This window comes from Hesperophylax consimilis, chromosome 12, assembly GCF_061612785.1.
Source record: "Hesperophylax consimilis isolate HC1 chromosome 12, BYU_Hcon_1.0, whole genome shotgun sequence".
Lineage (NCBI taxonomy): Eukaryota > Metazoa > Arthropoda > Insecta > Trichoptera > Limnephilidae > Hesperophylax > Hesperophylax consimilis.
Window position 1 is genome coordinate 5539217 of NC_142847.1, and position 25428 is coordinate 5564644.

Here is a 25428-nt window from a genome sequence, read left to right on the forward strand (position 1 = left end):
CACTTCTAAAGTAAAACGGTAACACTTACATATTAACATATTTATTGTAAATTTGAATAAAATCTATATACGTAGATAAAAACACAAATGCGAATAATAATATTCACCTATTTATTTTGAAGATCGCGGTAAAAGTTAGAAGGTGCAGAGAATAGCAGAAAAACACGAGTCATAAAAAAAAGCACTCACATAAGTTTTCAATTAACCTTTGTTTATCTTTTTTTCCGTTTGTATTCGAACTTCATGTTTAACAATGATTTGATGTGTTTGCGAGAAAATCGCTCAATGCAATAAACGCCATTATATAGATAATGGTTACAAAGTAAAATACTGCTCACTTGTTACCAAACTAGCTGACGTGTATCCGGCTTTGCTCGATTTTTCCTCTAATTTCTGTAAATATAATATGCGTGTAATATGTATATAAAAATATAAACCTTCCGGAGGAAATTCTCTAAATGATAGAAAAAACTCTATTAAAATCCGTTGCGTAGTTTAGAAGAACTAAGCGCACAAACAGACAGACGCGGAGCCACTTTGTTTTATACTATTTAGAGTCATTCAAACTGGTTTAATAATACTGGTGAAATAAGCAGATATCTTAATTTTGCCCACCACTATTTTAAATCACGTTAAATAGTAATAAAGCGTTTAGTTATAATTTTTTCCTTTTAAAGTTCCTTTTTTTAAAAATTAAAATTTCATGCGATTTGACAGTTCGGCCATGTTTTTTTTGTTGTTTGATGTATTCGTATTGAGCCGTATCCAGTGATTCTAAAAGTTAAGATAGTGGTAAGCCCTCGAAATTATAGTGCCGTTTTTTTTATAAACAAAAGTACATATTTTCGGCACTCGGAAGGGTGTCGAAAATATGTACTGAAATTAAATTAGATTCAGCGCATTCGGGCAAAAAATTTTACTGCTGCAAACCACATTGCGTTCTTCCAAATATACCATAATATTAAAAATAACTCTGATTGCCACATGCTACGCTAGCGCCTCCTTGAGGCATGAGTTGTGCCCCTTTGTTTTTTTCATATATTTTAATGGATTTTATGAGATACATATTCCTAGAAGAATCCGTTAGACAAACTGAAAAAAAATAGTTTATCGGGACTCTTTTGCCTTATATTTGAAAAATGTGTATTTAATAACAAACAAAAAAATACATAGGAAATCTGCATACGATCTCATTGCTGTTTTTGCGCAAACATAAAAAATATTCGATAGCAAGGTAAGGCAGTAAATTTAATTATTTTGTAAATAAATATAGCAATTATTTTTATGTAAGTATTAATGAGGAGTAATTAATATGTAGCGAGCGACGTTCCTAGAAGGTTCCAGAAAGACGACCGATATAAAATGCATGGGCCGCGAACGTACGAGACATTTTGCAAGGCACAATTAATTGCGTAACGTAAATATGTACCAGCTACCTACTATCTACGAGCACCTACTTGCCGCTGAACGAACTACATTAATACAGTTGCGAGTTTGACTAGGTACATTACGCGCATCCGCCACAAGGTTTTAGGCAACTGCCTAGGCATAATTTTAGCGCCACCGAAAGATCCAGATTCAGCGAGTAGCCGGCAGTTTATCAGCGGTCTCGCGAAGCTACTGCCGCGTCGGCTTGCGAGTCAGTCAGTTATTAGTCAGTCAACAGTTCGCAGTCTTGCGAGTGAACCCCTTGCGCGTCCCTCGCCGCACTTCGGACCATCTACGTACTTCCGGCTCTGCACGGTTCAACCATGGACTCCTACGGGATCATCATAGCGCTCTGGCTTAAGCATCCCTGGCCAGCGCTACATCCACGCGCCTGGACCCCGCGGCATCCTCGCTGATCTGCGCATCGGCCCGCGACATCCTCGCCGGCCTGCATCTTCCGCTCAACCGCCGACCAGATCCTTCGTATCTTCGGCTACCTTGTTCAGCACCGGAATACCCATGGTTTTCACCAGTTCCTGACACATCCACGAGTCCGGTCTCAACGCACCGTCGACAACTACCGCCCAGACCACTTCACCTCCTGCATCAGGTGTCATCGTCATCAGTCCCGAAGTCATCCCCATGCTGCATCCTGACTCAATAAAAACACTGTGACCTTCATAACCTCTTTCATTGTGTCTCCTCACCAGATCCCCAAAAATATTATATGGTACTTATTATAACTAACCTTCTAAAAAACGACTTGGAGTGTTTTTGTTGTTTGTAATTATTACATCCGTAAACTGCACACACAGAAGTACTCTTTGGGACATTTAAAAAAATATATTTTGCCACACTAGAGCCTCTATCGACCAGAGTTGTTGATTATGTTAGGGCCGGCGAGTAAAATTTTGCCGCCCGTTGTCAAAACCAGCAGACGCCTAGGTAGGTGATCACTGTAATAATTAATATTCGGATGATTTGTGTTTTTATTAGGCCGTTTGTTAGGGCTGTTCGGTGTTAGGTATTATTAGTGCATTGGCAATTCGGCGCCCGGATCGGACTGCTCCAATTGCGCTCGTATAGGGCTGATCCAGGATATTGCCAATATTTTACTGTAGTTGGACGTATTATTAATGTTGTAGAGTGTTTGGTGGTATCAACACAACGTTGGCGGCCAACTGTCCTTCGGCTAATATACGAATAAGTTATTATGACATCAGAACTCGGAACCCGTCTGGAGCGCTTCGTTATAATATTAAACTTAGTTGATTTACAAGAACTATGTAAGTAAGTATTAATTCAACAATAAAACCTACCCAGAATCGATGTTTGTTGATTGACGTTATTTATACCTAGTATTATATTAGTTATTGAAGACAATATTAGCGATTTCTAAACGAAAATCTGAAACAGAAAAATCAGAAAAGGATACGGTCACATCTAGTGACAATCTAGTCATATCTAGTTACAATTTGAGGTTTTACTCAATAAAGTTATTCCAAAAAATAAATATTATATTAGTAATCTGATACCAATATTTTGTTTTTCTTATTACCTACTAACTGTGGTTATATTTTTCATTGCAATTCGTTTATATTAAGAACTATTTAAAGTCCCCGTCTTTGCTCGGGCTTTACGCAGATTAGAAATCAGATTTAAATAATAAAATTTCTCTTATTTTAAACGACAAGTGTTCAAAATTTCATCAAGAAGCATCAAAATTCTGCTTTAAGGGGTGGAAAAGGGGATGGTTCTTAGACAATAACCTTCTTCTTGTTTTGATGGTCAAGTGTGCATAATTTCATCAATATCGGAATAAAACTGTGGATTTGAACTAACATTGAATCCACGCCGCTTGCCACAGATACTCTTATTTATATAAATAGATAGAATATAGATAATAGTTCGTTTTAAACTTACAGAAAATGAGTGAAATAAAATCTAAATTTGAGAAAGTTGAGAGGAGTCATGCGACTCGGAATATTAATGTGTGGACAGGGGCTTCCAAGTAACTACACGAAAACGTAGCAAAATTTAATATATTTTTAGGTGCCTACCTAATTGCAGTACAATGTTTCAAAGTAAAACATTCAATAAGTAGAATACGCTTTCGATAAATAACTTGGGGAGTGCATAATAATAAATAAAAGATATTAATATATATACAGGGTGTATCGGCACTAACCCGACAAACTTTAACCAGCTATTCCTTAGCACATTTGGAGTAAAAAATGTTATGGGCACTTTGCTGTCCGGTAGCATTTTTTTTTCAATTAAAAACAAAAAAATTTCCACACTACATCACTGTCATTGGCATTGCGTTTCGTGTTCAACAGCTGTTATAAGCAAGTATGTCAAAAAGCGTCTTCGCTCTTTCGCACACACTAAATAATAATAGTTAAAAATGAGACGAATGGTGCCGTGCTATTTCGTTGTGACTGTAAACGTGCGCCAATATAGGTACACACGTGCATTATTCAACGGAATTCGAATAAAATATTTGCCAGATGGGTTTTCAAATTTTGTCAAAGGATAAAACAGTGGTGACATGTGGTGAAAATATGAATAGTAATTTTTTTATTAAAAAAAAACGTTACCGGACAGCAAAGTGCACATAAGATTTTTTACTTCAAATATGCTAAGGAATAGCTGGTTAAAGTTTGTCGGGTACGTGCCGATACACCCTGTATAATTATGAATAGGTACATATATAGAAGTAAGTAACTATGATTGGTCGGAACAAAGGGTGTGTCCATTCCTGACGACCTTCCAGATTCCCGTTTGTTCAGTGTGGGCTTCGGTTTATATTTCTATTTAAACTCCGTACACTTTACCATGAACCGGTACTTAATTTATTATTATTATTAACTTGTTTGCTGACCACTTCATAGTATTTGCGATTAGCGATACATCTCATTGTCCTGCTTATTTGTTGGATTATTGATAATCAATTGTGATCCAAATAAAGTCCGGCCTCGTTCATTGAGGGGGTCCTTCACTCGGTTAGATCTGCCTCCGCATTCCGAGATAGTTGCAGTTGCAGTAAAAAGAATAGCGCGGCTCTGATAATTTTTCAGTCATTCTTCTACCGCCGCGTGAGGCGCTCGCTTCTTTTTTCTTGTGCTGAAATTTTGTGCCGCGTACAGTAAAATAATTGAAAATGGCTATCGAAAAGAGGTTTTTAAATATAATCATGCTCGGTTTCGGGTTCATGTTTGTTTTCACGGCTTTCCAGACCATGGGGAATATCGAGGTGTGTTTAAATCATTATTTTTTCATCCATCTGTCATAATATTTTGACGTTTCATTGTTTTGTGTTCGCCCATTATTATTGCACGTGTGTAGAAATGTCAAAATGACATTTCGTTGTGTTGACAGTTTTAGTTATCAGTAGCTAATAGCTAAATAATAACATATCTGTCTATGTCTTGTAGAAATTGAGACGGGTTGTGTGGCAGCTAGGTATATTGTATAATAATTGCGTTCGACGATGTTCACTTTCTCACTGCTTACTGCGATTCACGATCGATTCTGACTTTTATTAAATGTTATATTTATTAAGTAGTTATTGTGTGTAAACATTGTTATTACCTTATCATTATTTACTTTTTAGTAATCTATTCAAAGTACTCAAAAACAAATTCGGTGAAATAACCATAACAATGTATCTACAATATTATGGTAATTGCAGTATGATTTTCTGTTTCTTTTAATAGAAATATCTTCTCTATGGATAATTTTTTTTTATTATTTAGGTACATACACAATATAAAATTGTAATATTTATTGCTGTGCAATATTAATTATTGATCTGCCAAAATAAATATCAAGACCAGAATTTGAAACGAAATGTTGCTTGGAATGGTTTTAGCTGTGTTTGGTGTCCAGATCTGAATAGCCAGGTGTTTTCCAACCTTCCTCTACCCATCTCTTTCCCTTTAGCATCACATCATCCCCGACTGGAGATGCCGAAGCCTCAGGATAGCTAGAGCTCTTGTGCGGTGTCCATATAAAATTCTTAAATTAATATTACACACGGTTAAATTACAAATCAAATCAAAGTTAATCAATATTTTAAATGCATGCTAGACCCCAGTCTTTAATTTACTTTGCTATATCGTGTGTATTCAAATAACAAATTTGGGATATTTTTAATTTCACCAATCGTTTTTATCCATAATTTATATATTATATTCAATTAATGCTTTGAAATTGATTTTCGTGTATTAAATCAGTTTAAATGTTCATTTAGTATACTTTCTGAGAACTAGGTTCTAAACGGTTAAATTAATCTGTTTAAATGTTCATTTAGTATACTTTCTGAGAACTAGGTTCTAAACGGTTAAATTAATCTGTTTAAATGTTCATTTAGTATACTTTCTGAGAACTAGGTTCTAAACGGTTAAATTAATCTGTTTAAATGTTCATTTAGTATACTTTCTGAGAACTAGGTTCTAAACGGTTAAATCAATCAGTTTAAATGTTCATTTAGTATACTTTCTGAGAACTAGGTTCTAAGCGGTTAAATCAATCATTTTAAATGTTCATGTTAGTATACTAGTTTCTGATTTTCTTCGCCATTAAATTGTGATATAGATGATGGGAAGCAATAATTTACGCTTCATAAGAAAAATATTAGCTACCTAATACTGTAATAATGTCGTACATATCGAACCTCTCGCAAAAACCACTTCCATGGAAAAATTATTTTATTATTATATTTCTCCAGGGCTGGATTTTTGGCTTATTTTATTCGTTCAAAAAAATCACCTGTTATATTTCTACAATATTTTTTCTTAAATCCCCCCTGATATGTGCCCACATTTTCTTAAATATCCATATTATATGCCCGCATTTTCTTAAATCTTCATGTTATTTGCCTGCATTTTCTCAAATCTTCCTGTCATATGCCCGCACTTTCGTAAATCTTCCGGTCATATGCACAATTTTCTTAAATCTTCTTATTATAGGTATGCCCACATTTTCTAAAATTTCCCAGTTCTGTGTCCACATTTTCTTAAATCTCCTTGTAGTGTGCCCACATATTATATTAAATCTTCGTTTTATTCCCATCCGTTATAATATTTTTTGTTGTTTTTATTTTAACTACAAATTATATCAGTCGTTATAACAAATTTATAGGATAATACTACAGATTAACGAAAGTAATTTAGATACCTACTACTGATTTTTACAGCTCATTGTGAATATTTAAAACAAAGTAAACAATCCCAAGAAACACTATTTTCTAACATTGGTCCCTGTTTAAAAGCGATCGACCTCTCTGTCTAGTCAATAACAACCACAAAAAAATCTATTGTCAATGGCTAAACAACGTAAGATGCCGGGTGATTTTTTACTAACAATCTGAACAAGTTTCAATCACCCAGATCAACAGGTTGTGTAATTATTTGCCGGCTTTTATGTTTCCTCCCTCCTACAACACGGGTCTTTTCAAGTCTCATTAAAAAGATCCACCACAAATAGGGCTTCCTGTGTGAGAATCATCTTCTCTAAATAGTATAAAATAAAGTCTCTATCCGCGTCTGTCTGTTTGTGTGCTTAGTTCTTTTAAACTACGCAACGGATTTTTATAGGGTTCTCACTATCATTTAGAGATTTTTTTCTGGAAGGCTTATATATATAATACATGCATACTATATTTATAGAAAGTAGAGAAATGTCGATATGTATCCTAGAATTCACAACCTCTGGTATACGTCAGCCAGTCTGTATATAAAAATTATTGTTTCTTTGTTTGTGCCCTATAGACTCCAAAACTACTGGATCAATATCGCTGAAAATTTCAAAGTTTGTTCTTATTAGTACCAAGAGTGTTTAGAGAGTTCGGTTTGAATGGCAGAAGAAGTCGGGGACGTCCGAGGATGGCATGGCACGATAAAGTGAAACAGATACTTATGCACGGTAAAATATATCTGATCAACGCCGGGTATACGGAATTAAAACAAATTATAATTGAAATCACAATAATAGTCTAATAAAAATGCGATTAAAAAGCGGTTTGACGAGACATAAAACAACATTTCGCAAAACGAAACTTGCCGAAGAAGCGAGCAAAGTGGGTACCATTTTTTAATAAATGTTAACTCTCGCGGGTTTTCTTACTTTGGGTTACTGATACCAAATAATATTATGCCACGTTTTTCAAGGACAGCTGGTTGTCCAATTTTAAACGTCCGCCGTCGATAATGAATCTTTTCATTTGGTTCTAAATATTTTTTGTTTTAGTGTGACACAACAAAATAGTTCCATTGTCCGAAGCCAGTGGAACTATAGCATTACAATATTGTGTAATTTTGTAAGTAGTTGCTGTTTTAAGACGGTAACGCTTTAATTTTTTTGTAGTAGCCTCTCACCTGGGCAATACGAGTGTCTTCTACATTGTACGTAGTATCTTTTACACAGCACATAGAGTGTCTTCTACACTGCATATGACATGTAGTTTCTCCTTCAATGTACATAATATGTAGTGTCTTCTAAACTGCACCTAGTATCTTCTACATAGTGTATTTTGTACTGCACATTTTGCGTCTTTTAAACTGCACATAGAGTGTCTTCTACACTGCATATAATATATAGTTTCTTCTACACTACACCTAGTTTTTTTGCCCCGTAGACCCCCTACCTGCCGAATATTGAATTTTTTCTAAAACTATTAACGTCCCATGTCATAATCATTAATTTTTTTAGTAAAAATATTCCCTTCCCTTGCCTGCCCAACAACCGGGTGGCGGTATAGTTGTTCTGTCTTTACATTGTGCAGACAGGGGCACCCTTGTGAGGTATTACACCAAATGAAAATGAAGGAGGATAAGCAACGGGAATTTCTTTCTGTAGCTGGCCCTCCAGAACCGCCCCTTAAGTTTTTTGTCAGTGCTTATTCCGGTCAGTTCTTCTTGTCACATGATATCCGATTCTTCAACGTTGCATTTCCATAGTCAAAATGTCCCCAAACTTAGTTTTTAAGTCTGTGTGAAGTGCATTTAAATGTTGAACGTCATTATTACCCTGGACGTTATTCAAAAACAAGTTGGGGAACTAGGAAAATTCGCGGCTTCCAATGTGCAATTTTTTGCTTGAATATATTAATTCTGACGAGAAAAGGAACGTAGACTCTATTTATATACCTCAATTAACAACTTTACGAAATATAAAAATACAAATATCAAATAAGTAATTTCTCAGTCTATTATATTTGTGTTAGGTCTATTGTGTCATTTACGGAACTCCTAAATGTTGACTTGAGTTAAATGGGGGTCCTCTCGTATGTACCCCCATTTGAAACTCGTGGACCCAAAATATTTTCTCGCTGACATAGACCCCCATATAGACCATTTTGGGAACCTCTGTTCTACACTGTACATAATGTAGTGTCTTCTACACTGTACGTAGTGTTTTTTACACTACACATAGAATGTGTCTTCTACACTGCACATAGAGCGTCTGCTACACTGCATATGATATGTAATATCTTCTACACTATATAAATTGTAGTGTCTTCTACACTGCACTTAATATAGTGTCATCTACACTCTACCTAGATTCTTGTATTTTATTTATTCCTAGATTTGAACTTCAACTTTCTGAGTCCAGAGTCAAAACTCTTACCGGTCTGCTACAAACTGCTACATTTACACAATATATTTGTGTAAAGTTAAAACAGCTGTAATGCGTGTTGGTGTCAGTCTGTTGTGTTTATAGTGAACTGGAAACTAGTACACTGTATACGTGTATAGTAAACAGTACACGCCTCCGGGAAACAAACCTGAAAATTTCGATAAACCAGTTTTTTTGTTGTAATTTTGTAAATCTGTCGAAGCCCAGTCTCAGTAATTGATTGTGATGACTATTTCGACAAGCTCAGGTTAAAACAATTGCCCGATTTAAAATGTTTATTGAAACTACTCGACAAGGTTCAATAACCTGTTCGAATGTTTGAGATAAACGGGTTTTCACTTTTATTAAATACTATAGCTGAGGTCCCGGCGTTGCCCGGGATTTTTTTCGAAATCAGATATAGACAGTAATTTTCCACTTATTTTGAACGCCAAGTGTGCAGAATTTCATCAATAAGTATCAAAATTATGCTAAGGTGTTGTAAAAGGGGAAGGGATGGTTTTTCGAAATATCATGATAACAGTGACCTTTCTCTTGTTTTATAAAAATATAAAATTTATTTTAATTTTTTTTATTAATAGGAACATACTTTTTTTTCTTCTTTTAACTTATTTTAAAGGTTATACCCATCAATGTATATATTATTGAATAGGAAGATAATACTAATAAATCTAAACGAAACATGAAACAGAACAAGACACAGAAAAATAAAAAGATAAAGGTCATAACTAGGAATCGAACCCAGGATCTCTTGTCTTACCGGGACAGGCGTCTTAAACCACTCGACCATTGGGACCTATTTATTTATTAATTTTCGAGAAATCGACAGTTTACATTTATTTCAGTTTGTACATAAGTATTATATAGCCAAAATAAAACCAATTATGGATTTCCTCCTTTTGACTTTACCTCTACTGAGACAGCATAATAAGAAATAAGTAATGTAAATTTGTAAAAAAAGAATATGAAATGAAAAATTTATACAAAACAAAAGATTATATAAAACGAAAAATTTAGAAAACGAAACATTTATTAATACATTTATAGCCATGGAGAGAGGTTGTAGATATAAATCAAATGATAATAGAAATATAAACAATAGAGATATAACATTATTCACAAACTATCAGAGAAATATTCTTTTATGGACCTCTATTTGGTAAGTTCGCAACTGAAAATATCCACCTTGGAGAATACGCCATTGTAATTATTGCATAGTCTGTTCAGGCAATAATTTTTCTTAGAGTTCGTTTTGCACTGAACTGATTAACGTCGTATTTGTCGATATCATATTTAAAATTCAGAATCAACAATATAAAGGTTTTTTTACCTGTATTTTTAATAAATAGAGTGTGTTAAATGTTATAGATTCAATTTATAAAAACAAATAATTTTTAAACTAGATAAATATGAATTAAATCACGGTTTATATATATACTATCAAGATATTAAATCGCTACCACAGATTTTGATAAGGCAATGTTGATATTTAATTTAAAACAAGTAACTCGCTTTGAGACGAAGACAAACACTTCAAGATAAGGAGAAAGTGTTTGTAAAAATAAAGAACGCAGTGTATAAATATTGGCCAATATTTGTGACTGATAGATGTGGCATGATTCCTTTGTTTATCTATATATTCCTGGCTATCAGATCTAGTTCCTAAACACGGCTAAAGCTATTTCAAGCAACTTATTGGTTCTGAAAGGTTGTCTTTCACTAGAGCGACACTAAAAGCACTTTTTTTATACTAGCTTATCACAGGAGGCCCTGAGGAATATAATATCCCTCAGGGCATATGTCATATTTGGGGAGGGTTTTTTTAAGGAAAGGAAGGAGAGGAATGCCTGGAAAGGAAAAAGGTATAAGGGGTGGGTAGGAATCTGGGGGTCAGCGTGTCCAGGAACGACGAACGTTTTTTTTTTTCGATTTATTTATTCAAAAAACAGTTTTTATCATAAAAAACATACTCTGCACATCTCACTAGGGCATTCCTGTATCAAGATGTGCAGCTTAACAATTATATAATTTAAAAAAATACATATATGTAAACTTAATACAATAATAACATTAAATTTAAACCCAAAACAGAAAAGTTAATGACACGGTTGTTTCGAGACCGGTAGACAAAAATAAATAAAATTTTAGTAACAAATGTACGAAAAATAAAACAAAAATGTCAACAAAAGAAGCATTGGGCAGTAAGTTGGCAACGATAATATTCTTAACTTAACTAAAGGACACAATCATAGGGTAACCATACTAACAATTACAACGTGGATAGTATGAATAATAAAGTATAAGAAAAAAATAAAATATCTAAATAAAAATAGGTAAATAATAACCGATAGGTAAGTAAATAATAATAATAATAATAAATAGTAATAGTAGTTTTGATTCATCCCTTCCAAGGCGATCGGTCGAGAGTGTCCTGCTGAAAAGGTAAAAAGATTTCCCTCAATCAGTCTCATTAGTCAGTAGGCTGACGCGTCCGCCGCCAAGAACTAGACAATCCTCACTCCGTGAACCCAGGTACCCCTGCTAAGTCACCAAATGTAGCAAACCACTTGGAATGACCTATGGCAGAGGTGTTGTTCATCCAATGAATGGTGCCCGGGGCGGCGGTACCCATACTTGTACCACAATCTATAATTATCAAAACATTTTAATTTTTATTTCTGGATATTTTATATATTTTTTTAGGAGATAAAATTTTGGCAGTTTTCCATGAATATAACGGTCGATTAAACCCCAATCTCTTTCCAACCCGAATTGCACAATATATTGCCTAACCTATATAAGTCCTAACAAATCATTGCCCCCTGGCATACCGGTAGCACCGGGACAGGAGTGCTCCCGACCGGGTGATACAATCGTATCGTATCATCGTATTTTAGGAGATAAAATTATGTCATCGTGGTTATTTCGACGAAAAAAAACGTCGAAATTTTGTAATGGAAATAATAAAAACTTGTTGTCCCATCATGTCGTCTCTTCTGTCCGCAGTGATAATCAACTTATGTCACGACAAACGACTGTAGTGAAAATTAAAACGATAATAATTATTTATGGACAGGTACTGTTGTTATAAATTCCACAAGTTACATTAGGAATTAGAAAATTTCTTTCGCTAATGAATAAACGATATAAATATATGTAAATGTTAGCAAACTGGGGAAATTATAGTAATTTATTTTATTCACTTGGTGTACACTTTTGATATGCTCTGACGAGTTATTGAGTGCTTATTTATTTGTTAATTCTTTTTAATTTATTTTCTATTGTTGAGCGTACATTTATTACATTTTGTTTTAGTTCTGTCAATGTGATGTTCACCGTGTTCATCTATAAAATAATAAAGAGTGTTCATCTTTATTCTTACGCTAGTAAATAATACGCGGCGCGTAAGGCAGAACAGTTAAAAACTTTACTTTACCATGTCGTTTGCTTGGTTAAAACGCTCTTAAACCAGGCTCAAGGCCGGCTTTACCACACCAACTTTGAACGGGCGTGTAAGAATTTAATTAGTAAGACAAAATGTTTACCTAATAGTCCGACCAGATATTAATGAACGTGTTTAAATTTGGATTACAAACATAATTTTTAATAGATATATTTTTTTAATTCTTTCACATACTCATTGATATTTTGTAGTGCTGTCTTCCAACAATTTCCGGAAATCAATACTCTTGTAAAACGTTATGATATTTCCGGAAATCTGTTTATACTTATTATCTTCGTTAATAAACTTCTACAAAATATGGTTTATTTATTTATTTATTATGCATTAACGCCCTATCGGGCTTTTACAGAGGAAATTGACAATTTATGTATGTAAGTGTTGTAAACCAGTAACACTGAAAACCAGGAAAATAATTTACTCGTAAGGTAAATAAAAAATAAATATATATATAATATACTGATATGTATTATAAAACAAATGTTTAAAAAAAGAAGAAAAATTATGTGTGTTGTATCTATAGAATAAAAAACTAATAAGTAATGGCAAAATACCAACGCCATAAATAAAAAATAGTTCTTGAAATGGTAAAGTAAATCAAAGTATAATATACATCAAGTATGACCGTACATGCATACAATCATTAATATGCGTCTAAATAACAAATAACAAATAAACTAAATAGTATGTGAGTTAAACGTTGGAAGGTATAGAGATAAGACTTTTTAAAAAAAAGCTAATAAATAATACAAATTAATAACTAGCAAATAGGTCTGAAATTAGTTGCCTTTTGAAACTCAAACAAAAATGTAATATTATTATTGGGAATATTAAATGTTCACCTTTTCACTTATTATTCTCAAAACATCCCGTGCTAATTACTGTTTACGATAGATTGTACTCGAAAAAGAAGTCTGTAGTTTCCCGTTATTTTAAGATGAAATTCTTAATAAACTATTTTTTATTGCTCATTTAAACTTAGTTTCATGTGTACATCGTACATAATATAGCATTAGATGTATTGTTGAAAAGGTATTTTTGTCACCAGGTACAATAAGTATCAAAAGATTTTTATGTTGAAAACCCGTTTATGACTCAATGATGTTACCTGCTATTTTCCTACAAATTTGTACAAACCTTCTACTTTCCAATCTATTTTAAGTTGATCTTTGTCGACATATGATTTTGAAAAACCCTGCGAAAGCCCGGACAACGTCGGAGACTTCAGATAGTTCAATATAAAACAGTCAAAGCGCCATGGAAAACCATAGGGCTCTAACCATTGACATCAATGGCTCTAACCTATTCCTAATATTCTGTACACGTAAGCGAATTAACTGTTTTTTCCACCATTCCATGTTAACGTGAACAGAATATCTTTCTGACGATGTCAGCAACAACTTTTTGCATTATTTACTTGATCGGAAGACAGTGGTCAAGTGTGCGAAATGTATATGTTCTTATTTATTCGGTCAATAAATCAACAGCAGAGTAAAATGCCGAAAAAATACTGGCATAAAAATGAAAAGGGTACTCAGCATCAAGTATAAATCTCCAATTATGTTTGCCAATAATGGTCAACTGTTGTTTCCATTTTCCACGAGCGGTATTTTTTCAATCAATTTAGCTAAAACCACCCTTGTTTGTTTGTTTGCAGAAAACCATATTGGACAGCATAACGGCCGACGATCCCAGCTTCCAGGGCGATGGATACACCTCGCTGGCCATCATATACGCCTCCCTGGCCATCTTCAACTGGCTGGCCCCTTCGCTCATCAGCCTCACGGGGCCCAGGGTGGCCATGGTGGCCGGGGGCATCACCTACTGGTCAGTACAAACAATTCTATCTAGTATAAAGTTGCCCTAAAGGACAAACAGTAAATGCTCTAAGAGGCGAATTCTCAATCCCTAGCCAAGGACAACGTCCCCAATATATCCACCCCCTCATTTCAGCCTTGGCACAAACCAGAGGGAACGCTCCAGTCCAAACCAAAGCCAACATGAGGGGGATAGGTACAACACTAAGAACATGTCCTTAACCAAGGATAAAGAAATATAATCCGCCTCTTGGAAAGCATTTATTTCTGATTTCGTTCATCTAAAAGTGTGACTAGAGGGAGAGGTTACAAGTAATTAAAGATGATTTTGAGTTGTCGTTTTATATTTCTAATAATTTATTTGTGTGTTTATTTTATCAGTATTTAAAAAAATAGGGGCATTGAAAATTGCTTACTGGTTTAGGCTGATCACGGAAACCAATCATTCTTTAGCGTAACACATTCCTAAACGATATTGTGTCATTTGGGTTTTTTTTACTTGCATAATTTCAACAATAACCAAAATAAATAGATGTCTATAATCAAGCCAAAACCGGAGATTATTATTATGTAACACGGTTGACTGTACCTACCGAATACGGCAGTCTTTGGCTTGGAAAACCGACGATCGGCGTATATAACCAATCCGTTCCAGTTGACTGGCTCTCATTCTGTTGGTAATGAAGGGTTGATGGTTCAAGAAACATACAGGGTGATTCCTGACATTATTTTGAGTAAAAAATGCGGATCAAATTTTGGTCTCGGGTGACTTTTTTGAAGTTTTTTTTTGAAAAACAATTTTAATAAATTTCGTCGCTGGTCACTCAAGCAGAGTAACCGCCGAACCTCTCACTTTAACCCAAGCTGTCCAATTTCTACTGATTTTCTATGTCGTTTTTTTTAAAACACATAAAAAATTTCACAGAAGACCAAAATTTAATTTTACTTTTTTTTTACCCCCTCTCCCTAACATTCTGCGTATTATTTATTGATTGCTCCTGTGTCATCAAGTAATTTCTACTCCTATTTCGATATCGCGTCTCGAGCCTAGAATCATCCGAAGGACAAAAGACTAACTAATTAACCATCACAACGTTTCCTCGTAGGGGTAGGCAGAGAGGACGTACCGCCAAACAACTCAGTCTTGACACACATCCCTTGCCTCATTCACAATCATACATTGTCTCATACATACTCTTCTGTTATTCTGACTCTTGACATGGCCCGACTCAAGTGTCTGATTCACTTGATAGTGCCATGTCTTCCTCGGGCGTCCCCAACTTCTGCTACCAACAGGGTAGGTACCAGCACTCCATTGTGGACTGCTAGCTTCGCTTCTTTGGACAATTTTAGGACTATATTTTTCATAAAAAAAACAACACAAGTTACTTTGTTGCCGCTTTAGTAATTTAATAAACCGCTCACATAGGTACCTACTTAATAACGAATTGGATTAAACCTATCCATTATTTGAATATTTCCACCCACCTATTAAATTAGTGGATTGTTTTTTTTCAAAGGGCCGTTAAACGTTCTCCATACCTGTTTAACCAGGTTAGAATTAGATATAGTCTTTACTTGCCATTATTTGACAATAATAATCACCTACTAATTTTGGACGAATTCAAATTCTTATGATCTCGCTATTTACTTCCGTGTCAATTTAATAAACAACAACATAATGTGGTTTATTATAATATTATCTAACACAAAATATTCGCGTTCCATCGATCGGAAAAACACTGTATTTTGTCGTGTTCTTTTTTATACAAAGGTATCCAGGTATGTCAATTTGCTCTATCTACGCCTAATTTGTCTTGTTTTTTTTTTGTTGTAAAATACCTTCGTATATCTTTATGGACAAAGGTCCTGCATAGTCTAGATAAAAAAAACGAGGTGTATTGCTTGCCAAGATATCAGGTTAGCTACTTGAGAAAGAACGCAAAATACACATGAGAGATTGAGAGCAACTCAAGGACATCGGTTATTATACAGGGTTTTCCAATAAGAGGTGTTATTTTGAATAGCCCGCTATTTCGGTAGATGTTACTTTTGAAGCTGTCATTTTTTGACATTTGACAAGTAAAAACTACGCCATTAATAAAAATGGAACGATACACGCTTCAACAACGCATTGAAATTATTAAAATTCACTGAGTGAATCAAATGCAAATCATCTTGAGTGATAAGGCCCATTTCCACCTCGGTGGCTTCGTCAACAAGCAAAATTTTCGCATCTGGGGCTCGGAAAACCCAAGAGTTATTGTTGAAAAGCCTCTCTATCCTCAACGTGTGACTGTTTGGTGCGGTTTATGGTCCGGCGGAGTCATTGGACCTTACTTTTTCGAAAATGAGGCTGGAGCAACAGTTACGGTGAATGGATTGCGCTATCGAGAGATGATTAATGATTTTTTATGGCCGGAATTGGATGGTATTGATCTGGACAACGTTTACTTTCAACAAGACGGCGCTACGTGCCACACAAGCAACGAAACCATTGATCTTTTACGATTGAACATCAAAATAACACATCTTATTGGAAAACCCTGTAGTACATAATATAATGACTCTCAGAAAAATTATACTTATTATTCATGGAAACATATTTGTCAATAATAATTATGTCGAATGACTATAGTGTAAAGACGGGTTTTCTTCCAGTGGCAAAACCATTATTTCGACCATTTCAGCTAATGCGCTATTAAACATCTGAATATATAAAGAACCAAATAGTTATAGTGTTATATAAAAATAATGGGATATTTTTTATAGCGCCGTTTTTGTGAAAAATTGCCCAAGGGTGTTGTTTATATTTACATCTTGGCGATACACAATTTCATGTAACATTTGAAATCGGGCCGCTTAAAATAACACTCCTTATATGTAGATGGCGATAAGATTTAAAATTCCTTGAATCGCTTAAGCCAAAAATGTGTATATTCTTGGTATTTTTTTAATTTTTTTTTTTATAGTGAATACCTCACAAGAGTCCCAACTGCTCCCGTCTGGAGCCAGTGAGACTATGGCATCCCCAATTGGGGGATGTTGTGAGGCTGAAGGTAAGTGGGGAAGGGAAAGAGGAAGGTGGGGAAGTACCTGGCTATTCAGATCTAGTCACTAAACACGGCTAAAGCCATTTGGAGCAACGTTTCAATTCTGAATGGTGGTCTTACACCAGTGCGATACTGGTAGTATCTTCCACTCTGGAACGTGCCGCAAATATACTATATATTATTTTAATTAATTAATTGTGAAATAACACAAATTAATCAAATAAAATTTATTTGCGCACGCCGGGTTCGAACCCGCGACCTTAGGAATGGCAGTCCAATGCGTTACCACTGGACTATGCCGGCCGTCATATCGTAGGTAATAGGCATTAAAATCGCTTGACAAACGGAGTCTAGAAACGTTCGATCGAGCACAAAACTGGTTTTTATTTATTTTGTAAATAATTTTATAACAAAGCAAAAAAATTAATCATGTGAAACTGTCACAGATAATCTTAGCTAAAATACTGCATTTTTTTAAAAAATGTTTCCATTACGCGTGCATACATTTTAAATAAAAAAATTTTTTTTAGTTGTTTACATTTATATTTTTTATTCAGTAATTTATTTATTTATTTGTATTCTACTCAAGCGAAACGATAGGAAAACCTTCAATTTATCTAAAGCATATTTTTTGGTATTCATAATGTACACAAATTATAAAGATTAATCAAAATAGTGATTTAGCATTAAGCTTCGCCTTAACCCTTCAGTACTTTCATCACATTTGTTCAGTTTGCAATGTTTTCTGTGTATTTCAAATGTGCTGGTATACATATTATTTTTTAATTTTCCCTAAACACAAATACTGTTTTTCTTTCGGGTGTATGCATTTAAAATAAATATGTACCTACTACTATTTCCAAATAAATTTTTTTTAATATCAAACGTGAAATTGGTGTCAAAAACGCTAACCACATTTTTGCTTAATTTTTTACTTCAATCATGGAAAAATTGAGAGAACTCGATAACACGTTCGTTTTGTTTTGGGGAATTTGTAAGAAACCCCCTTCACTTTTATCTCGTCCAAATAATAAAAAATGAGATATAATTGTTAAAGTTAATGCGATGCCATTCGCAGTAATGCCAAATCATGTGTTTTTGGTTTGAAAATTTGGTCGCCTAGAAATGTTTCAGATGCTTTAATTAAATACTGCGAGTACAATACATCTTGACCTTTGAAATAATCCAGTATTTTTTAAATAAGTCCCTTTATAAGCCCAGAAAAAAAGAATGTATAGGCCTATAAAAACTGCTTTTAAGTTCAAAATCTCCTACTTACGAACCCATTTTCGGTTATGATTTTATGGAATAATGTGGCAAATTAAGTTATTTATAAAATTAAAACAGGCGGATGGTGTTAAGCGGGAATTTAAACCTTATCGCCATCTACGTAAGGGTTGTTATTGATAGCGGCTCAATTAAAAATATTACACGACGTAGTGTATCGTCTTAAACGAATTATTACGATTGAAAATAATGTTCTGCTATTTCAAAGGCCAAAACGTGTTCTAATCTAAGTATTTGATTAAAATACTTAGATTAGAAACTTCTAAAATATTTCTAAGTGATCAAATTTTCAAACCAAAAACACTCATTTTGCTCACAAAAGCTCAAATAAATATTTGAAAAACTACATTTTTATAACATATACAAGGTGTCCGGAAGCTCGTAGTACCACCGGAAAACTGGTGAATCACATTTGCGGTCAATTTTGTGTCAAAACATTTTCGATTTGAGCTTTCATTTTCCTTTAAATCCAGTAGGAATTTTTTGTTATTTTTTAACCGGCCGCTAAGGGGTAAATATCAGCTGTTTAAGTTCTTTAAAATGCGTTAAACCGTAGACCCGGCTCTAAAAGCTTTTTTATAACCATTTAGGTGCCGAAAAAAAATAGAAATAAAAAAATATATACATACTCTTGTATGTGTGTACATCGAAATACTAAAGATAAAACAGTTTTTTTTTTAAGTTTCACTAGTTTTCCGCTTGCACTACGAGTTTCCAGTTATATATTTCTCTTTTCTGATAAGGTATACATGACCAATTATGTACCTAAATATTATATTTTGCAAAATATGTATGTATTAATGTAACTATGATCTATATTAAAATAATAAAAAAAATAATAAAAAAATAGGCAATCTGGTTTATTATTTTTTTTATTACAAGATAATACATTACAAAATGATAAAAAAGTAATAATGTATTATTCCCAATGAGTTTATAAAACTCATTTCGGGAAAGACAACATTAGAAAGGACAAGGCAAATAAATAAAATAAATTAAAATAAATAAACGCAGATGTTATTATGGAGTTCCAGAGAAAGATTGTGTTAGTCATTTATGAAACTGCTAAGGAAATAGCTTTTAAGAGCTTTTGTCAATGTTTTTTTGTTCGTTGCCGGAAGTTTTAAATTACTAGGTAATGCGTTATATTGTTTATGTGCAATGTATTGTAAGGAGTTAATTCCAAATTTGGTCGTGTAAGTAGATGACGATAAATGTATTTGATTTTGTGATCGTGTTTTGTGCTGGTGTATGTCAGAATTAAAGACTGGTTTAGTGTTGGTGTGTGAGGAGTGTTGAATTATTTGTAGAATGGCAGTTGTGATGTTATACTTTGGCAGGACTGTAAAAGGAAGTATTTGTGTCTGTGAGTATATATCTTGTACATGTGTATCCCATGGCAGATTATATATATTACGTACGGCTCTATTTTGAATTACTTGTATTTCGGAACTTTTTTTAAAGAAAAGTAGAGTGGTTGATTAATTAATATACATATGACATTACTATGTAGTAGTTAAATTGTGTTCAAGACCAGGTACATATTATTCTTAAAATAAAGGTATAATAAAGCTAATCAATAACAAATATATTATAAAAGTAAGTCTACAATGTGCTTGCCGCTAAAACTCAGAAACCAGTCCCGGTACGATCAAGGGAGTTATATGGTGTGGTAGCCCTCTATCCCCCATCCACGAAGAAGGTTCCCATTTTTACCTGAAGGGCGGGCTTTTGAAGATATAAGGGCTGGAAGTTTCACCCTCTATAAATTTTTAGAACAGTCCAGAACATTCGAAAGTATTTGAGAGCATTCCACAACATTCCAGAACATCGCGGGAACATTCTGGAATGTTCGGGAACAGTCGGGAACGTTCGGGTGGTTGTCACTATCATTTAGTGAATTCCTTCCGGAAGGTTTATATATATAAAACATGTAAATTACACTTATTGAAAGTAGAGTAAATTAGATTAGATAGTAAATTGTATTTTATACCGTGTTCGTATTTTGTCTGTTTGATAATTTGCCTTGCAAGTTGTTGACTAGTAATAGTGGCAATGAATCAGTATTGCAAATTGCAAGCATAGTCTTATATCATTATATTATATTATTATGTATACACTATTTAATCTATCTGTAGTTTCACAATTACGTAGACAAGACTGCGCAAAATTTGATGAGAAGAGAAATCGTGAATGGTAATGTGTTATCGTTGAGCCATTTTGTAATGCTGGCGAAACTGAACTTTGCAAAAGTGTTTCGCACACGTTATGTTAGTTTATAATTCTCAGAATATACCCGTATTAGGTCGGCTATCACTTCTAACAAGTATTTTAAGAGTATTGAGGTTAAAAATGATTTAAACTTACGATTTAAAACAAATATTTATTTAATAATTATGTGTTTTTTTTTTTAATATTTCAGTGTGTTATACCCACCACATACGTAGGTATATCTAATTAGTCATGACTGTCAGCAGTTTTGCCTTCGGGAGTGTTCTAATTTACAAACATTTTTGACCTTAGATCAAGTCATCTTAGATAAGTGGAAGACTCATTCTATCTATACTTTAATTTATTTGAGATTTCCATTTGATATTACTATCGATTATAATTCCGAATTACTATATAAATCAATACATTTTGAACCGCAATCTGAATGTGAACTTTGATAGCTGCAGCAAAGGTACGTTTTTCGGTATGTTTAGTGATAATAGATTTATATCGAACAAAATTTTCAGAATATTAATTGCTTCATTTGCTGATGCTTCTATTGTGTTAATGTGTTTTTTTTCAAGATCTATTACTGCGTCATCAGCATAGTTAGGATATAACATTTTACCAATGGTTAATTAAATAAATTAATTTACATATAAAATAAATAGTATGGGACCTAATGTCGTTCCCTGCGGAATTCCGAAATCTATTGTTTCTTTTACCTCATTTTATTTATTTTGTCTTTATAATAATACGACGATATTCTGCATGGAAATGATTCAATCGCTCCTTTGTTCTGATCAACATATTTTCTTGTATGTGTTGTTGTTTGTTTAGTAATACTCAACAGCAATAAACAAACAAGTTAGTGCTTTTATTTCAAAACCATCACGTACTCCCATTTCAAAGACTAGACGATATTGTTGTGCCTTCTAATGTTGTCTAGCAAATAGCCTGTAATAGGAATTCATGTCAATGAAAGTGAGCTACCTGCTAATGATTGGCAATACGAAAGAAACAGCGAACATTTGCTATTTATTTACAAGGTTATCTAGGAATATTAATGCTGTTGTGTAGTGTATGTACTATTACAAGTTGGTAGGTAACTATTATAAATAGGTATGCGATTCCATGCGAAATACATTCATACATATTATTTTACCAGATCCGGGACAAGCATTTTGTTTGGCAAGCGAATTTAATATTTATAAGACACTTAAAAACTGATACCCAGAATATTTCATTTTAAAAAACTAATTTCCAGAAACTCACAGAATTACTATTTTTTCAATATTATAGTTATTTATATTATAGCCTTGAATTAAGAGTAAGAGAGAGTGTTCTTACTCTAAGAAAATAACATTTATTAGCTTTGACTTAATGCTTTTTGTAACTGCAGTACCTACATAATGTATTAAGTTTTTTTTTGTCATGAAACATGGTTTTCACTTGTACTTTATTGTGGAGGCACGTTTTGAAAGGGTACCCCAAGCGTTAAAAACCTCGTCCCGGATCTGGTAAATTCATATACATCCATATTAATAGACTTGCCCCAACATGAAATCTAGACGAGCTGGAAACAAACCACGTGACCATATTTTTGGCACCAGGAAGGTTCGAAAATGCTTAGAATAAACTACGACAACAGTCGTACATTGGCCACCGAAGAGCGAACATTAAAATAACCAGATCCTCCTGCGTATAAAAGTAAAGGTTTGCAGCGCAGTCCATTGTGGGACTTTTCTGTGCAAGATCTGGATGACCGCTAAGCGTAGCGACACTAAAAATTGAAAGAGGTGGGTAAATTATGACACATTTTTTGTAAAAGTGTTTAACTAAATAGAGTAACAAAATATAATATTTTGGAAACAAGTCCGAACCTTTGTTTATCCGTTTTGGGAATTCCAGATAGGTTTATTTACGCAGCCAGAAATTTGCGCACCATTGTAAAAAGGACAAGTAATTTGTAAGCAGATTTATTTTCGAGGACTGAATGGTGATGTTACAATGCGAGTCGCATATATACTGTCAGACTCATTTGTTGACAAATCACAGAAAAGGAGTGACGTTGCCTCCCGCACTCCTCGCAAAATAGGTAGTGTTCCCCTTTCACTGACTGGCTGGTCTATTAATTTGAACGTCTATGGATATATTGGCAGTATACCTAATAGACCAAGTGCGGTTTTAACTATGTACAAAACCTTGAAATGACGGGTCGAATCTCAAAGCGTCACTTTCATTTTATTTAAGTAATCATTATTTAAATAAAACGTTGTTGGTTTAGGATCAATTGCTGACTTAAAAATGGTCAACTTTATTTAAGGACGTTTTGATAAAAGCACCAAAATGGCGCTGTATTTGATGAGCAATGTTTATTTTTAAGGAATAACCTTAAGGCAATGCACTACGTCGTGTAATATTTTGAATCGAGCCGCCATCAATAACACTCCTTACGTAGATGGCGATAAGGCTTAAATTCCCGCTTCACCATCCAGCTGTTTTGATTTAGGCGAGAAAAAAACATGGCCAAAAAGTGCCTTTTATTTTATTTTGTGGATGTTCAGGCATAAATATTTAAATGTTTTCCGATCATTTTATAAATAACTTTATTTGCCACATTATACAATAAAACCATAACCGAAAATGGGTTCGTAAGTAGGAAATTTTGAACTTTAAAGCAGTTTTCATGGGCCTTATAAATTATTTTTTTCTGGGCTTATAAAAAGACTTATGTAAAAAATACTCGATTATTTCAAAGGCCAAAATGTATTATACTCGCTGTATTTATTTAAAGCATCTGAAACATTTCTAGGCGACCAAATTTTCAAACCAAAAACACACGATTTCGCATTGCTACGTAGTGCATCGCTTTAATTTATTTTACAAAATATGTGAGATGTAAGTGGTTAGGATGGTATAAAAGAAGGTATTGCTTCAACTCGAAGAGTTTTTTTTAATTCCGGCCTCGTCTATGTTCAATGCGGTGACCGGATAAATCATCAAAATGATAATTCATCACATCTTTGAAAAGTTATACAAAGTCATGGAAAGTGATGAAACAAAAACTTAATTAACTGGGTTAAGTAGATTAGGTTAGGTTTAATTTTTTTTTCAACGTTTAATGACTTTATATCAATTTTTAAAGGTGTGTTGAATTGTGACTGTGTTGAGTTATCAGCCGAATGGGCCATTCATCTGAATATTATTCATTTAGCATATCCAGATGGCTAAAATTGTTTTATCGACCTTTGCGGTTATATTATGCAGAAAACATAAAATATGTTAAAATACAATACTTTTATTAAACACGTAGGTGCGTTGTGCTTACTGCTTTGATGAATAGAAAACAACACGTTTAATTATTTTTTATAGTCTAGATCAAACTCTTAAACAAGGTAAATGTGATTAGAGATCTTGGAGTCCTAATGGACAGTAAGCTTCTTTTTCAATCTCATATCGAGCATATTACGTCGAAGGCTTTGAAAATGCTGGGATTTATACTTAGAGTATGTTCAGTTTTCAAAAATCCACAAACATTTAAGATTCTCTACATATCTTACGTCCGAAGCCACCTAGAGTATGCATCAACAGTGTGGAACCCTCATAGTTCTACATATAAATCAAACATAGAAAGAGTTCAGAAAAAGTTTTTGAAATATGTCTCTTATCGCATGCGAAATGATGAAAACAATGTGTCCATGAACCTTAAAACTCTTGATCAACGCCGAGATATCAGAGACCTAGTAATGCCACATAAGATAATCCACTATTTTATTGATAGCCCATACCTTTTACAAAATATTCATTTCAGATGTCCATTAAGAGTAACTCGATCTCCGGACACATTTTATATTCCTAAGAGCAATACTAATTATGTTGAAAATGTATTTATAAGAAGAAGCTGTAGCACCTTTAATAGATTATGCACAAATATCGATGTGTTCAATACGAGCCTCGCAGGATTCATAGCATTCCTAAGAGAGTAGCGTTCGATCGTTGCGGGAAACTTAGTAGTGTTAGGGCCCGTTCCCACTTCCGTTTTCAAATCGGAGGCGGGTCCCGTTTTAAAAACGGACGGCCAATGGCCCTGTTCACACTACCGTTTTAAAAACGGATCCGTTTTAAAAACGGACCATACTCTACGAAAAAAAATAATTGTCGATTCAACAAAAACATGTTATTTGCTCATTATTCAGTAATGGTGCGCAATGGACGACGATGAAGCTCTTGTTGTCATGTGGTACTTATTAAATAGAAGGAAAAAAGTGAAAAGAAAATTTTGAGTACACCCAATCATAGCCGAATGATTTTCTGTAGGAATTTTCCAAGTGTTAATTGGTGAGTTAAGAAGTGATGAACTAAAGTTCTTTAATTATTTTAGAATAATAATGAATGGATTATTTATATAGCGCCGTTTTCACCATGAAAAATCACCTCAAGGGCGCTTAATGGCTTAAGAGAATGTCTATCACTTCCTTTAACCATCTACTGGAATGAGTTTCAGAGAGCTTAACATATCAAAATACAA

The 25428-nt window shown here is 33.9% G+C and overlaps 1 protein-coding gene across 1 annotated transcript in view; it reads left to right on the forward strand.

Moving 5' to 3' along the window:
- Positions 1–4524: 4524 nt before the first annotated feature.
- The window catches only part of LOC149419047 (UNC93-like protein MFSD11), a 61326-nt gene continuing 40422 nt past the window's right edge, over positions 4525–25428 (forward strand). Inside the window, exons 1-2 of the mRNA XM_089638089.1 lie at positions 4525–4684; positions 14187–14356. Of these exons, the coding sequence (XP_089494215.1) occupies positions 4592–4684; positions 14187–14356 (263 nt within the window). The 5' untranslated portion in view covers positions 4525–4591. The remainder of the gene's footprint in view (positions 4685–14186; positions 14357–25428) is intronic.